The sequence below is a fragment of the Diabrotica virgifera genome, chromosome 4 (assembly GCF_917563875.1).
Source record: "Diabrotica virgifera virgifera chromosome 4, PGI_DIABVI_V3a".
NCBI lineage: Eukaryota > Metazoa > Arthropoda > Insecta > Coleoptera > Chrysomelidae > Diabrotica > Diabrotica virgifera.
Window position 1 is genome coordinate 233,029,410 of NC_065446.1, and position 18,664 is coordinate 233,048,073.

General features: G+C 30.1%; 1 protein-coding gene across 2 annotated transcripts in view; it reads left to right on the plus strand.

The window, feature by feature from the left end:
- The window catches only part of LOC114327529 (aftiphilin), a 48,905-nt gene extending 30,792 nt beyond the window's left edge, over window positions 1-18,113 (plus strand). The window contains exons 6-7 of one of the 2 annotated variants that reach the window (XM_028276199.2): window positions 87-904; window positions 8,450-18,113. In XM_028276199.2, the coding sequence (XP_028132000.1) occupies window positions 87-879 (793 nt within the window). In that variant the 3' untranslated portion in view covers window positions 880-904; window positions 8,450-18,113. Of the gene's footprint in view, window positions 1-86 lie in introns of both variants that reach the window. The other variant, XM_028276198.2, reaches the window with a different exon arrangement.
- Window positions 18,114-18,664: the final 551 nt, after the last annotated feature.

The following is an 18,664-nucleotide window of genomic DNA, read 5'->3' on the forward strand; positions in this document are numbered from 1 at the left end:
GGTGCAAAACTTTTGCGGTTAAGTTATGTATCAATAATGATAATGATTGATTTTCAATTGTTAATTTTATTTTGACGATATTTTAGGACTGACTTCCCACTTTGGGATACTTCTCCGGAAAAGAAACCTTATAGGAAGCAGGAGTTCAAACCAGAACCCAAAAAGATTGAAGCTAAACCGAATCCTATTGAAGATGACGAATGGTCAGATTTCGTGTCTGTGCAAAAACCCTCCCCAATTCACAAAGCAAAATTCTCAGACCGAAATCAAACATCTAGTCCCGATTTACCTCTATCTGTTCTGAATTTAGGGAGCATACAACCGGCTAAACAGCCTATTCCTGTTATTACACCCCGAGGATTGGTTCAAACCAAACTATCAACTAATATGAACCCCGTGAATCAACAAAAATCTAACTTGATACATCCTAAGCCTTCTTATGGCCAACCTGTATTACAACCTTCTATTATAAGCAACCAGTTTGCTTCTCAGGCTTATAACGTGGGTATGAACGCCCCGCAACCTTATAATTTTATATCAAACATGTCCCAATCTTCTACTAGTAGCGGCACTCAAAAATCTAGTCATACAATCACAAACATAATGGCTAATGGCCAAGAAGACGACGAATGGGGTGAATTTGTATCGAGCCCCTTACCACCACAGCTTCAAAACTCATCTACCACTGTTGGACATAGCTGGAACCAATTCGTATCTAACCCAGTGCGACTGAACAATCCGATGACAGGTATACGAGACCACAGAAGGTCAAACAGCTCAGGAGGACAGAAAAAAGGTAGCCACGTTCCAGGAATGGTATTGCCAGATTTGGATTTCAAGGCTCTCAAAGAGCGCTCTAGTGTTACTAGGAAGAAATGACCAAGGAATCAGGTCGTACTCTAAGGTTGTATATTTGTACAGATAAAATTTTATAGTACTGAAATCACCGAAGTTTTTACCTTTCAGAAAGTAGAATGTTTATATAATAGATATGTTTAATTTTAAATTATTTTCTTGAAAACTAAAAAGTTTATAATACCACTAAAAAGTCACGCATAATCAAACAATTTCAATAGACCATTGAACGTACTAATAAGTGATAAATAATATAGTTAATGTAGTTAAAAGCTGCAGTTAGCTACTTATTTATTTTAAGAACGTTGTGACAACTAAAACCGAGTGTATAGAGTTTTCAAGTTGTTTACTATATTGGTAAGAAAATTGTTTGTCGGTAAGTCAATTCTATTAGAATTCTCTGTGAAAAAAGAATAATAGCAAAAAAAGAATGATGGCAAAATAGTGTAGTCACTGAAGGTGACTATTATATGAGCTATTATCTCCGATTTCGTTCAACCTCCATCGATTTGCATGAAAATTGGTGAGTCGTTAGAGGATATCTCAAGAAACAAAGGTGACATGGTGCCAACTTGCGCTTTTACCCTGGGGGTGGATGCCACCCCTTCTCGGGGTGACAATTATTTTATTAAAAATAACCCCATAATTTGATAGAAGGACAAATTCTAAGCAAAATTTGTTATATAAAGTTATTAAAATAAATCAAAACTTTTTGAGCTTTTAAAGATCAAAAATTTTTATTTTTCGTAAGAAAAATGCATGTTTTTAACCGATTTTTCATAGATAACTCAAAAACTCTAAGTTTTTGCAAAAAAGTTATTATTACCAAAATTGAAGCTAATAAAAAATTAAATAAATTCCTTACTAAAAAAACCTTTTATTATTAACTAAAAGTGGTAATTTAATGCATATTTTTTTCGGCAAGTACCCAAATCTAAGTATTCAAGCTTAAATTACGGGAAAATGATCCATTTTATACTTATTAAACATTTGTGAAAGTACTTAGAAATATCTATCAAATGAGATACCGAACAAGTTAATAGCATTAAAATTTATGTTCCAAAAATTTTTCAAACTTTATCTTTTAAAAATTTTTCCAAAAAATGTTATCTTTTTTTTAAATATTTTAAAACTCGTTAAACATAATCTTTCAAACCCCTTACTTTTTTAAAACTCAAAGATTAAATGGCCACTGTTACATGGTTCTCGTAGCAAAATTTAAGCTTTAAACGTTTCTATCTCGGTTATTTTTCACCCTACAGAAATGGTAAAAAAGGTATGATATTTGGTACAGAAAAAACTAAAAGTTTGTTATTTACAATTTTTTACGTATATTGAGTATTTTTATAGTTATTATCAAAAGAAAATGAAAATGACGATAATTTTAAAAATTCTGATTTTTTAAAATTATATCGTTTAAAATCGTTTATTCATTACTTATGCTAATACAAATAATTTTTTTTAAGGATTACTATAAATTTTAATTTTTGTGGAAATGGCGTATGTTTTATTTTTCACTTTTTCGTAAAAAATTCGAAAGGGTTCTCTTAGTTTCATCATAACTTGCTTAATTTTGATGCTATTAACTTCTTCTGGAGCTCATTTGTTAGGTATTCTGACTGAAGTACTTTGATAAGTGTTTAACAAGTATATTTTATAAAATGCATCGTTTTCCCGTTATTTAATCTTGAATACTTAGATTTGAGTACTCATCGAAAAAAATATACATTCAATTACCTATAACTCGCTTTGAATTAACATTAATTTAGTACTTTGAGTGAATAGTGTATTCAATTTTTTATTGTCTTCAATTTTGGTAAGAATAACTTTTTTGTAAAAGCTAATATTTTTTGAGTTATAAGTGAAAAACAGCTTTAAAACGTGCATTTTTCTACGAAAAAATAAAATCTTTGATCTTTAATAACTCAAAAAGTATTGATTTACGTTAATAACTTAATATAACAAATTTTGCTTAGAAAAAAAGACCCAAAAAACGATGGTACGAGAGCTGGAGCTCCGGATCGCAGCAGAGACTGTAACAGAAGAAACAGGACATAGTCCTATTACAAGAAAAAGAAGAAGAAAATGAATCATGACGTTTGGGCAAAGATAAAATGGAACCACTATATAAGTAAAACCTTCCACTAGCGATCACTCTCGGGGAATCACAATCTGGCCGCTAAAGAGGAGTGGTCGTTTAAGAGAGAACATAGGAAAATTAAAGCAACTGAGCTGCATTTTACGTTTTTTATTTACATATTAAATATAATTTTAATTATTTCTAATTTCAATTTATCAGAAACATAAATAAACATAATGACATCAATTTAAGAATAGTTGTATACTTTTTTGAAAACTGTATAGTAAAATTTTAATTTTTTAAAATAATTGCAAAGTAATGATTGGTTCATACTTTTTAATTTATTAAAAAAAATCAGATTCACATTCTATTAAAAGTTTAGGAATATTTGTGGAAATGTTAATTGTCAATTCAAATCCATTGATAAATTTTAAGATTTTTAAACTGTTGTCAGAACGTTTCGTCATAGATTATGTGATCCTTATATTTGTCTGATTTATTTACTCATATATTTATATTTATCTCTATTTATTAAAAATTGTTCTGTTTTATCAATTGACATGAAAATTTCGGTGATTTCTCACATAGTTACTTCACTGAAGGTGTACATTTTTTGTCAAAATTGTAAATTATTCTAATATATCGAAAAAAAATGTGCTAAACGCGTATGGGTTATATACGTTTTAATTTGTACTTAAAGGACATAGTACCGAAATAAATGTGTTTAATAATTGAATCTGTAGTTCCGAGAATGTGAATGTAGAAGTTGTTTTCATTCATATGATGTAACTTTCTTAACTATTTCGCATAATTTTACATTTACTACACCATTTTTTATATATTCAACTTTGTATTATATATTCTTAAATTATTATGTAGACTGAAACATAAAGAGTGTTTAGTTATGATTGTGTTTAATTATTAGAAGATTATTGTTATAGAATACATATACCATTTAATAAACAAATATTGTTACATCGATTTTTGATATTCGGTACTATGTCCACACTCTTTTCTACTTTCAGGTAAAATCATTATGGATATTTTGCAATCTTTGCATTGAACCCTTTTTAATATTTATTTTACTATAGGGATAATGTTACATTTTTTACAGTTTTAGAGGCATTAAAACATGTTTTATATTTTAAAAATTCGAGATTATAGATCAGTACAATTTTATTTTTTAAATTATTTAAAATTTTATTAGAAATTATTCCCACATTACTTAGAAAATTAAAGTATATTTTTTCTAATTATTGTATTAGTAGAACCCCAACTATCCGTGCTCCATGGGAGTGAACGTGGCAAGGATAATCCGAACATTTATTTCTCATCTATGGTACATATGTACACACATACATATGTACCTGCCATAAAAAGATTACAGAAAAAAAAAGAATGTGTGCGTACTTTGTACGCACGTAAGAAGTTATACTTGTCTTATATAATTTCAACGAAATAAATATACTTAACAGTTACAATACCAAAAATTAACAATAATTACCAAAAATTAACCAAAACTTAACAATATCAAAAATTAAAAAAAAAATGAATCGTCCGGGATTGGAACCCGCGATCTCTCGATCTCTGGTCCAATGCTATACCAACCGAGCTATCAAGCCCCGTGCTATTGACGTGTCGGATACAATTACACATCACGGCGACAAATAGATCAAAGTGAAGTATAAAAATAGATATTTTATCGTACGCCCGAGGAAGACAAATCCAAAGACACAAAAATTATAATAAATAATACATTTACTAAGAACAATAATATATTCTTTTAATGACTTATTTGCGCTGATACATACATAATTTGAAAGATTAGCAACGAACTACATACTGTCTGTCTGCGCATGCGCCAGGCAATTATAAAATTTCACCCTCGATCGTAAAGAAGTATAACTTCAATAAATCTTATAAGTTCGAACTAACTCCCAGTTCAATATTCTGGCCTATTCTACGTAAGTTTAAAATATCGTCAAGGTCCGAAGGTTCTCGTTGTTCAAGTCTTATAGAATATTGTCATCTTCCTGATTAGCTACTCGTTTGATTGATACCGTCCCATCATTTTCTTCGTCTTGACTCTTCAAATGGTTCTTTGATTTTTAAGTGTTCATGAAAAATGCTTGATTAGCACACATTGGCCCAGAGATCGTTACGCCCTCCGATATTTTCTTCAGAAACCAGTTGGTTGGAAAGTGCTTCAGCGAGTTGTTAAAAAGTCGATCCTTTCAATGATTTACGTGCAGTTATGTTTTTAAGAATCAGACTGACATAAGAAATTGTGTAGATTTATTTTGTATTTATTGATACGGCGTATTGTTTGCTTGCCAACTTCATAGATTCGTGACAATGATCCAAGACATTGACCCTTGTCACTTGTGTTTAAAATCCCTAGTTTTTGTTCAATCATTAAAATATTTATTTGCGTTTACATTACTTACTGCCATTTGGAAACATCTTTTAAGAATATATGAGAGTAGCGGCTCTTTTCTCAGCCACAGGTGACAAGTGAATGATTTCCAGGGATTCACCGAGCACTGTTGCTATCGATATTGCATTATGTGTCTCCCTCACGCGCTATAGAGTTTCCGTCGAGTGTTTTACAGTGACGCTATTTAGATAAAACCTCAAAAATTCAATTTGAGTAATGGAAAATCATAGGATGGATATTTCGTAGCCAGGATAATCCACTCACGGATAATCGGGGTTCTATTATTAGAGCAACGAGAACCTTCAGACCTTGTCGATATCTTGAAGTTGTGAAGAATAAGTCAAAAAATTGAATTGTGAATTAGTTTGAACTTATGAGATTTATTTTTTCTGTTTTCTTTTTATGGTAGGTAAATATGTATATGTGTACCGGGTGTCCCAATAAGAATGCCTCTTGGCCATATCTCAGAAACTGTTTATAGTACAGCTTTGAGAAAAAAATATTTATAACAAAAGTTGCCTCGGGAAAAGCCTGAAAATTATTTTCATAATTGTAGGTCCACCGATAGAGGGCGTAATTGAATATCAAAAATTAAAAAATCAAACAGTTCCCTAATCACAGGACACTGGAAATCCAATCATCGTATTCTTCCTAAAATTCTGCGCATATTTGATTTCACAAGTTTAAGTCTACCTTTGCAAATAAGAGGTGGGGGTGAGTGGGAACCTTCTTATGAAAAAATGGCTGTAAGTCCGGTTCTGCTAAATCGAATGTTGCATACTTGGTTTTGTTGAAAACAGCTCTTTATCTTCAATGTAAGTGTGTTATTTTTGAAATAGCCGAATAAGTAATAAGCAAGCTAGGAGGCGTTATTTAATTATTTTCAGAAATCTAGTTTTCTTTGGAAAATATTAAATACAAGTATGAATTTTTAATCTTGTATTAAAAAATTAGACCAAATTAGCAACATAATACCGAAAACCGCATGTCGATACCTTTTTTCTATCTCGAGATATCTTAAATGTGTACATTTTAAACATAACTGTTAGTGTCACTGGTAAACGAGCTTAAGGAAAAATAGAGTGCTATGGAAAAAACAAATAAACATTTTTCAGATGTTAACGTATATAATTAATTAAAACAACAATAAGACTAACAGCACTATAAAATATAACAAAGAAATAAAAACAACTTCTTACTTAGTCTTAGTGACTGCCTAAATGTTCAAATTGTTGCCCATCATTTTCGATGCAAGCATTTACTCTTTCAAGAGTAGATTGAATAGCAACAGATTTAACTGTTTCAGACTTTTATTTACGGGGACGGATTAAAGACCTTGTTTTTGCCGTTAGGTCCACTACTCGAGAAAACATGATCTAGAACCTAGAGAATACGAAAGCCATTCAAAGCATTGCGAAAGCAGAAATTGAGACTGCTGTTCAATCTACTCTTGAAAGAGTAAATGATGACGGGCAACAATTTGAACATTTAGGTCGTCACTAAGTAAGTAACGTTTGTCTAATTTACTTACCGTTGCACGTCATTATCTATGTCAGAGATCTAAGTTGACATTGTTGCCAAAGTATAAAAAAATCCTGAATCCATTTTAAATCAAATAGATCACATAATTATTGCAAACTTTAATTATACAACAAAACAAATTAATATTCAATGTAAATAAATAAAAACATTAGAAATAGAAAACTAGAATTAAGTTATAATCTTACCTTAAAGTAAATAATAAAAACAATAAATATAATAAAACAAATACTTAGAGTAAAGAATAAAAACAAATCTAAAGTGTCAATACCGCAACTGTCAAATAAATGTTACCAATTTATGCCAAAATGTCACCTTCGTTCGACTACAGTTACAGTGTGTTCCAAACAAATGTGCTTCATAAAAACGCTTTATAATCCATTTATGCAAATTAAACGAAATATATTATTGTGTATTTCTTTAAGTTAAAATTAATAGAAATCTTCAAATATTATTTCTACGCGTATATAATAAAATATGTCTAGTGGCTGTAATTCCAGTGTACGCAAAACGATTCTAAAAAAGAACACACCTACCGCCTAAATATTTCGTGTTGGTATCATGTCACGTCACGGGCTATGACGCGGATGACGTGCAACGGTAAGTAAATTAGATGGAGTATAGTTGCTTTTATTTGTTTGTTATATTTTATAGTGTTTTGTCTTATTGTTGTTTTAATTAATTATATACGTTTACATCTGGAAAATGTTTCTTTTTTTTTCCATAGTACACTACTTTTCCTTAACTTCGTTTACCGGTGACATTAAAAGTTGTTTAAAATTTACACGTTTCTTAAGATATCTCGAGATAGAAAAAAGGTATCGACATGCGGTTTTCGGTATTATGTTGCTAATTTGGTATAATTTTGTAATAAAGGATTAAAAATGCATACTTATATTTAATATTCTCCAAAGAAAAATAGATTTCCGAAAATAATTAAAAAACGCCTACTAGCTGGCATATTACTTATTAGGCTATTTCGAAAATGAGACTCTTACATTGACGAAAAAGAGCTGTTTTCAACAAGACCAAGTATGCAAAATTCGATTTAGTAGAACCGGACTTACAGCCATTTTTTCACAAGACGGTTCCCACTCACCCCCACCTCTTATTTGCAAATGCAGACTTGAACCTAACCTGTGGAATGAAATATGCTCAGAATTTTATGAAGAATACGATGATTGGATTTCCAGTGCCCTTTCATTAGGTAACTTTTGTAAAATTTTGATTTTTTAATTTTTGATATTCAATTACGCCCTCTAGCGGTGGACCTACAATTATGAAAATAATTTCCAGGCTTTTCCCGAGGCAACTTTTGTTATAAATATTTGTTTCTCAAAGCTGTACTATAAACGGTTCCTGAGATATGGCCGAGAGCCATTCTTATTGGGACACCCGGTACATAATATGTATCATATATAAGAAATAAATATTTGTATTGTCCTTGTCACGCCAGTCCTGTGGAGAACGAATAATCGGGGTTCTACTGTATATCTTTAAACTAGTCAACCCAGATGATTTTATTTTTAAAATTTTAGGATTCTACTAAAAGCATCAAATTATTTTATACATACAATTCATCCAAAATTGGTTTGTAGCAGCTGGTCTAGGAGGAATAACTGAGTGAATAAGTGGTGATTTTCTGGCTGTGTAAATGAGCACCTACGACAACAGTAAAAATCAGCACAAAGTTAAAGACACTTTAAACTTTCAAAAGTAGTTATAGTACAGGAAATAAGATCAGTAGACGTCAAGGCAGTTGTCACCTTCAACAAAGTGTCCAAGAATGATAGAAAGCCGAAGAAAAACAGAGACAGTAATAAAACTATTTATAGATGTATTTCGTTTGCCGTTGAAGCTTCAGATGCATCAAATATAATGTTTCAAAAAGACTATGAAAATGGTTATTCATTTTTTTATAATATGTTTCATATCAAAAATATGATACGGCGTATACATTTCGACATATTTGTACTAATATTATCATTCATATTACCATCATGATTGTTTTAGTTGAAGATCTTTTAGCTAAACCGATGAAAGTTTCTGGATGTTATGGTTATGGTACATCGGGGTACACCCACTTGTGAGCCCTTCAGAAGTTTCTGGATACAATGTGTTGAGAATAATATGCTTTAGTGCCTCTTAGATTATATTTTATAGCTTTAACCCAAATTGAGTTTAAAACATTTGTTCAACATATTGTGCCTTATTCTTTGTTTGTATGGTCGTAGCAAAAAGATGAAATAGTAAGCTAGAAAAGTTAAAACTCGTTCAAAACTCAGGTTCATTCATTTTTTTTATATTCAGTTACAATATCGAGTTAAACTTTTTATAGTAGTCCGCCATTTTTGAATAGATTCTGCAACGGAAGAGGTTATTGATGAGGTTTCTCTTAAAAATAAAAATGCATTTATATAAAACATTATAATAGTAATAATAAACATTTTTTTGTTACTAATATCCCGAAATGTTGCGTTCAATCTTTACTTTTTAGGACTTCGACACACCTGTCATGCAGCTTTCCGATTCGACTACGATCATACAACCGGACGACTGTATGACAGTACTGAACAAGGGCGCACTGTACTATTATGTTGTGAATACGGCGGACTATACCTATCCATCGCGTGACCAATTCTACTCCTACACATCTCCGATCAAACTCCGACCTTGCTGACTATTCGTATACATGCTGCGGGACGCTTGTCTTTTAGTGTTTTGCGCGGTATTGTTTTTTGTCATTAATGTCTAACCTAAAAAGTATCTTAACTAATACAGTATTACAAAATAATAATACAGAATATTATCTTACCTTCTAGAGCTCTTCTAAAATATGTTTCCTGTCTGGACAATGGACCGTGATAGTGTGACGTCAAAAAGGTTTCCAAACAAAACATACGTTTGACGTCTGTCAATTGATTATACACGTGGTTTGTGTAATCATTTTTAATTTCATTTTGTTTTAAAAATCATCTGCGCAATTTTTACAAAGACACAATCATTGTTAGTCATATCAATCATATTGCTTTTAATTTTATAAATGTCCCTACACAAAATCAAGGATTTACACACTACATAGTACTTACTGCGTAAAAAACTTAAAAAACTTGCAAGTTCTCCTCTATCAGCATTGATTACAATCATTACCATTTTGTAAAAATTAAGTAACCTACGTCCATAAAGTAACGCATAAATTCATTATTTCGTAAATCGGAGACTTTAAGGAAAAATCCCGAAACAGGTCGATTTTTATTTTTAAATTACGATTTTTTTGGCATACATAGCATACTAGTGACGTCATCCATTTGGGCGTGATGACGTAATCGATGATTTTTTTAAATGAGAATACGGGTCATGTAATAGCTCATTTGAAAGGGTATGTAATTATCTATTCAATAATATAAACATTAATATAATTTTTATACAGGGTGTCCAAAAAATGTTTTTTTAAATTAAATTAATTGGTACAAAAAGATGAATGTATGTAATTTGTTTAATTCTAAATATATTTTATTGGTACCAGAAAACATAAAAAGGTTTTATTTAAAAAATAAACATTGATTTTCGCTCAAGCGTAATGTTAAACTTCCAAGAGGCAGGTGGGTGGCAGCTCTAACATTGAATTTAAGCGAAACGCAATATTTATTATTTGTCAAATAAACATGTATTCCTGTTTTCTGACAAAAGTAAAACGAATTTTGAATTAAATACATTCTTCTTTTTGTCTCAATTAATTTAATTAAAAAAATATTTTTGGACACCCTGTATAAATAATTATGTTATTTTTTGTATTAGTAAATAGAGATACCCTTTCAATTGAGCTATCACATGACCCCTATTCTCATTTAAAAAAATCATCGATTACGTTATCAAGCCTAGATGGATGACGTCACTAGTATTATATATATGCCAAAAAATTGTAATTTGAAAATAAAAATCGACCTGTTTCGGAATTTTTCCTTATAAGTCGCCGGTTTACGAAATAATGAATTTATGGGTTACTTTATGAACGCACTGTATACATATTCCAATTATGAAAACCATATAAAAACGAAAATAAAAATTGGCAAACACCACGTGTGAATTTTTGACAGATGTTTGTTGTGTTTGGAAACCTTTCCAGAGTATCACCTTTTCCTTCAATTTAAGTTCCAACTCATGAACGTGTACATCAGCATTCTGAAGTATTGAAAAAAATTAGTCTTGTCATCCAACAGTCAAGGTAAAAGGATAAGAAGCTCGCCTTCTTCTGGAGCAACAATCAATGGCATCACAATAAACAATATAAGGTATGCATGTTTACTACATATGAACTGCACAAGATACTTTCTTTGGCTGATAAAGTTCTAGAATGTTCAGAACTTGTAGCTGCTGGCTAGTGAACCAGAACAATACATTTTTAGCCAAAAATTCGGAACATCTTAAGGGGCTATCCTAGTGTAAAAGTACGAAATTCATATAGTTTTTTTGGGAATTTCTAAAATAAAAAGTACTACATCAATTATTTTTAAAATTTGCACTAGCATTTATTATAAAAAGAAATACATGGAAAACAATTTTCATAAAAAAATATTGAAAATTAAACGATTTATGCGCCATCGACTGGCACCTTCAAAATAAAAACATGGCCCCACTGCTGCAGTGATTGGGAATAATAGAGATCCTGAAACATAAAATTTCAAAGTGATTATTGAAACATAAGTTATTTCTTATACCATCAACTAAGATTTTTGAAAAATATTAAAATTTGTAAAAATGACGAAGTGTTGAAAATTATTTTTTAAATTAGCTAAAACATTTTTAGTTTCAAAAACCGCCAAATTGACATTTTTTATCGGATCAAAAAATCCCTAGTTGATGGTATAGAAAATAACTTATACTCCAATAATATCTTTGAAATTTTATGTTTCAGGATCTCTATTAGTCCCGATCAGTGCAGCAGTGGAGCTATGTTTTTATTTTCACGGTGCCAGTATATGGCGCATAAATCGTTTAGTTTTTAATATTTTTTTATGAAAATTGTTTTACGTATACTTCTATTTATAATAAATATTCATGCAAACTTTCAAAACGATTGGTACAGTACTTTTTATTTTAGAAATTCCCAAAAATGTATATGAAATTCGCACTTTTACACTAGGATAGCCCCTTAAGATGTCTTAAATAATACGACTAGAAAAGTTATAATTCATAATTTGTGTACGGTACATTTGACCTACCCTGTTCTCAGTATAATTTTCCAACAGTTTTTCGATAATGTCAAATATTTTGATCATAACAAAAATATTGTCTTGTTAATGTATAAAAAAAAGGTCTTCAAAAAAGCAATTGGACTTCGTAAGTCCTAGGTTTTCACCTAAGTTAATATTTGAACTCTTCGTGTAACTTTTCGTCGATTGATTTACGATTTCACTAATTTTTAGTCATTTTTATCAAATTTCCGGTCATAACTTTTTAACCGAAAGTATGTATACAGGGTGAGGCAGATAAAAGGCCTATTAGAAATCTCTCGAGAACTAAAGGTAAGAGAATCATGAAAATCGGAATGCAGGGGTTTTGAGGTATGAACTATTTAATGAAAATATTTTGGTCTCTTTGCTACTTCCGGTTACACCGGAAGTTAATTGTAACTTCGTTTTTTTAAATAGGACACCCTGTATATTTTTACATTTTTGAATTTTACTCGATGTCTTTTTTCTTAAAATATGAGGTTTTGTAATATTATACAGGTAGTTTAAAAGATAATTACGTTTTTTTATAAATTTTGTAGCAAACTTCATATCCTGTAGAATTGTACTGATTTGATTGACAAAAACTCCATTTATCCTCAGATGCTTTCCAATATAGTCTATAATTATTGAAAATTAATAATATACGCTGTGAGCTCGTACGTAGAGGGGATATTTATAAATTCGTGAGCGCCAGTAGTGACAAGTCTGTAAACGTTTACCGGAAATTTGACATAAATGTCAAAGTGATTAATTTTAAATTAAAATTAAAAACATTAATTATAAAAAATATTAGTTGATCAAAGCTGTGGTTTATATTTTTACCTTAAATATATTTACGTTTTAAATACTGAATTTGCGTTTTTTAATGTTCTGTAATATGTAATTATAAATTAATCTTGGCGCCATCTACATGATAATTGTGAAAGTATCCGAAGTAAGAAATTAATATTTCATCAATAGAACGTCAAAATGATTAGCAAAATCTTAAAAAAATCTATTACAATTTAATTACTTTTTAGCGTTGTAAATATTAAGCGATAACAATTAAATAATAAATTTAAAAATTACCGGTGAAAGTTGAATTAGTAACCGCTAGGAGCGACACCAGCGAAGCTCAGAGCGTATAGCGAAATGTTTAATTTTAGGATACAGGGTTGGTCGAAACTCGGAGTGAGTATTTTCTGAGTTTTCTTAAACACCCTGTATTTTTGTATTGTAATGAAATGATATTTTATAGTACTTTTTTATTTATTAAGCATTCCCTATACCTAACTGCTTTAATTTGTAAGTTATTCGTAGTTCTTTAAGCCAAACATTCATTGCAAAAAAATTACGTGAAATTTTATTAGGTGTGCCGTGAAAATATTCAATCATAAATAATTTTTCGAAAATAAACACATATTATTAATCTCGACTGACCCTTAATTTATTAATACTGGTTGATATATCAAAATACTTACGCAGTTAAGATTGTTGGTGTGTTTAATATTAATAAAAACATAAAATATCCTATGTACTTGGCTATAACTTTGAATCTGCTTAAACATTTGCTTTGCTTAATCATTTTACTTTTTTGAAGTTCTATTTGCTTTCCTACAATTACTAATATGAATTTTTCGAATGATGAACTGATTCAGATGTTTTTTTGTTCTAGGAGAGTATAACAATTAAAAATGTGCTACTAGCAATCAGAATATATCATCAGCAATTCCATGATAGATGACAACCAAAAAGAGGAACTTTTTAAAATTTACTAGAGCGGTTTCAACGAACTGGACATTTAGGTAGATTACGAGAAATCTGATCGAACAAAAACTATTGTAAATGATTAAAATGAATTAAATGTTAGTGTTACTGAGAATCTGCATATTAGTATAAACGTTCTCGTAATCTAAGTGTCTAGTACGTCAAAACTATTCTAGTAAACTTTTAAAAGTTTCTCTTCTTGACTGTCGTCTATCAGGGAGTTGCAGATGATAAATTCTTATTGCAAGTAGTACATTTTTGTTATATTCTTCTAGAAAAAAAACTTTACTAATCATTTCCCCATTACAAAAATATATGTTAGCAAAGCAACTGGAACTATAAAAATAATATAATGTCTAACGTTTAATCAAGTTTAGTGTCAAAGCCATAGCCAACTAGGTAGATGGTTTGTTTTTATTGATATTTTATGCATCATACCAACAATCTTAACAACGTATTCATTTTGGTATTTTTTCCAATATTAATAAATTAAGGATCATTATAGATTAACATGTATTTATTTTCAAAACATTATTAATGATTGAATATTTTCACGGCAAACCTAATAAAATTTCACGCAATTTTTGTTGCTATTAATGTTTGGCTTAAAAAAACACGAATAACTTACAAATTAAAGCAGTTAGGTATAGGGAATGCTTAAGAAATAAAAAAGTACTATAAAATATCATTTCATTACAATACTTAAATACAGGGTGTTCCATTTAAGAAAACTGAGATAATACTCATTCCGAGTTTCGGCCAACCCTGTATACTAAAATTAAACATTTCTCTATATTAATAATTTTTAATAATAATAGACTATATTAAAAATCACTTGAACATAAATGAAGTTTTTGATATCAAATCAGTACAATTCTACAGGTTGTGAAGTTTGCTACAAAATTTATAAAAAATCGTAATTATCTTTTAAACTACCCTGTATAATATTACAAAACCTCATATTTTAAGACAGAAGACATCGAGCAGAATCCAAAAATGTAAAAATATACAGGGTGTCCTGTTTAAAAAAACAAAGCTACAATTAACTTCCGGTATAACCGGAAGTAGCAAAAAAACCAAAATATTTTCATTAAATAGTTTATACCTCAAAATTCAAGTATTCCAATTTTCATTATTTTTTTACCTTTAGTTTTCGAGATATTTCTAATAGGCCCTTTATCTGCCTCACCCTATATATAACAAATTTTGTTCTCGCCTTGCTAAGGCGCGGCGAATAGTATATCGCTTATACTATTTGGGCGACTTAAAAACAGTCCTTCCGGTTGTAACTCCGGAACAGGAAGTCCTAGGCCAAATATCTCACCTTTAATAGAATCTTAGGGTTATAAGTTCTCATTAGACACCGCATTTGTCATTGTATTTGTTCTAATAACGGATGAGTTGTGTTCATGGACAGACAGACATAAATAATTCAACGCTTTCACTATTTCTTTTTAATGCAAAATGACTGAAAACAATAACGATTGTTGTACATATCACTAGGTGTTGTGAATTGTGTGATGCAAAATATTAAATGGTTCTTAATGTTGTTCTGAAGATATTTTTATAGTATTTTGTATTTTGACAACGAAACCCGATTTGGGCTTCGAAACGTTAATAAAATCATTTTTTTGGTAAAATTGTGGCTTATTTCCCATTAAAAGTAATTGATTAAATGGTTCTGTTAAAAGCTAATTTTTTTATAAATATAGACGTTGTCTTCTAAAATATTTCTGCCAATTCGTTGTTTTAAACGATTAAAAACTTGCTTACTAGTATTTTACTTACGTTAACAAATATTTCTAAAATGGCTGGCTATTATGAACATAATTTAACTTTTCGCCGGTAGTTATCTAGAAAACATTTGAACTACCACACATACAGTGGACGGCTAAATTATGGAATATTATCATTATTTCGAGAACCGTCGAGTTTTGAGGGTAATCCCGAAACAGGTCGATTTTTGTTATAAAATACCCATCTTATAACGTACATGGAGTAAGGATGACGTCACCGGTGTGGGTGTAGTGGACGCCCAGCGTTTGGAATATGTTTAACGTGCCCAGTTTCTCCAAATTTTCGGACTATTTTACTTACTGTTGATTGGCTGATGGGTCTGTCTGGATATTTTGCGTTGAATAAATTGCATACCTCGTTCTGTGTTCTTTTTTTATCTCCACATCCGCTAAGAATGAATATTTCTATGCGTTGTGTTTCATTTAGGTGAGCCATATTTTAGTATTCAAAAGTAAAAATTACAATTGACAACTGATGACAATTCACAAAATCAAAAAATATTTACGACAATAAATATTACAGTAACTATGCCAATATCACTTGCTTGAATTAACATTTGACAAAAAGTTTCAATGTTTATGAGATAACTTTTTGTGTCCATTATTATTTTTACTTATTTTTGCTTTTATAAGTATTTATTTCAGAAAGTCATGGCAGGAACCGATGGATGGCATTTGAAACATTTAATTTAAAATAATTATTATGCATAATTTGGTTACTTTAAAGGATGTTATGAATTAAATCATTAGTTATAATTTGGTTGAATTTAAATAAAAAAAATGTTTTTGTACCCTTAAAAAAATATTTTAGTTACAAATGTAATGTCGTTAAATAGAGAATTAAATTCTCCTTCAAATAAGGGGTCGCATTATACCCATTTCTATTTAAAAAAATTAACGATTACGTCACTACACCCACACCGGTGACGTCATCCTTACTCCATGTACGTTATAAGATGGGTATTTTATAACAAAAATCGACCTGTTTCGGGATTACCCTCAAAACTCGACGGTTCTCGAAATAATGATAATATTCCATAATTTAGCCGTTCACTGTATAAATAGTTATTCATTAAATACTTCTCCTCTATTATCTACTAGATAGATATTTCATTACTGATAGTGTAAATGTTTCAACCCAATTTTTAATCAAAATTACGTGCAATATTTTTGCTAATTTTAAGTATACAAACATGAGATTTGAAATATGTTGGTGTTTTAATGCAACAATAAGTTTTTAAATAGTTTTAATGTTGTTTCAACTGTTGGTTGACTGGTAATATGTAACAAATAACTCAAAAAGTTTTAAAATAATTAAAATGTGATTAACGCTAAATTTGGTTTTTTATTTTGCTTTTTATTTAACATGTTATCTCTTCTTCTTCCCCTTTATAAGCAATTCTTCTTGTTAATTGGCAGGTTGATACCTCTATGGAAGGTTGTCACTCTACCTTTTACGCGATCATCCGATACTTGTACCTATTGGTGATTTATCTCTTATTATTTTAATCACACGGGTCTCCCGCATTCTGTTTATGTGGTTATTTCATTCTTTTTTTTTTCTGTTTAGTGTTTATTCATTACATTTTCTTCTAATGTCTTCGCTTCTCTTACGATCAGCGTAAAAAACACATGTTTCTTTCGGTTAAAACACATATTAAGTTACAAAACCTTCTATTTTCTTTGTTTCTAAAGATATCAGAGAAATTAAGGAAACAAAATGTTCACAAAACATAAGACTACAATATGATTCCGATGTATACTGAGATTTTTACTTCGTCCTCCCTACAGGGTGTCTCAAATTTAACATAAGAAAAACATTTATTTTCTTCCACCCGGTATAGGCACAAAAAGAAGTTTGAGTAAACATTTGCATAACTGTCTAACTAAATAATAAAGAAAAATCTAAAATAATAAAAAAAATAGCGGAATCCGTTAATCTGTTCACGAAACTAAAAATCAACTATGAAAATGAGTATAATTTTGTGTATCATTAACTTATGCCTCGCAGATTTTCATAAAGAAATTAAGATTTTCATTTTGTCATCGTTTTGCTGCAAACTGTCGAGTTGTTTTGTTATTTTTTTACATATAAATATAACTTAATGCATTTAGTTTTGAAATTATTTAATGATGCTATTGTTGTATTGCAAACTCCGTCCCCAACTTATATTTGGGTAGTATTTATTACTTTGTTAACATTGTAAATTATGTCGAGTGATATTATTTTAGTATTACTGGTTGTATATATCATTGGGTTTACTTATATTATTCAAAGACCAATTTTTGGTACTTCTTACTGTACTTAATGAGATGTAATATATCGCGAATGGGTATTATTTTCGAATGAAATATTAAGAATGATGGGATTAGTTGTTATGTAGATAATTATCTCCTTATTTCTTTTAATAAAAATAATATCTATCTACGCATTTTTTATTTCTCACATCCACCACATCTATACAAACTGCTTACCAACAGACTATCAGATAAATTCGATAATTACCAGTATGTGCCAGTATGTTGAACAAGACTTGTAATATACCATACTATAACCGTTGCGGAATCCCACTTAGTGGGGTTCCCTAACGGTTATAGTACATACCGTAGAACACCTACACAGACATAAGGACACTTATCGAAAAGTGTAATGAATTCAATGAACTATCCATTTGGCATTTGTAGACTACAATAAGGCATTCGATTCCATGAAGGAATGAATAACACAAGGATTGATTACAGATATAGAATACTCCTTATAGAATAATAATACGACAATGCAACTATGCAAAACAATGTATCAGAAGGTCTAACAACAAGCAAAATTAGAACGGAGAGAAGAGTTAGACAGGGAGACACTATATCTCCAAAATTATTTACTCTTGCATTAGAAGATGCAAAGATGTGTTCAAGAAGTTAAATTGAGAACAACGCCAAATTAAAACTGATGGCAGATTTTTAATTCATCTAAGATTTG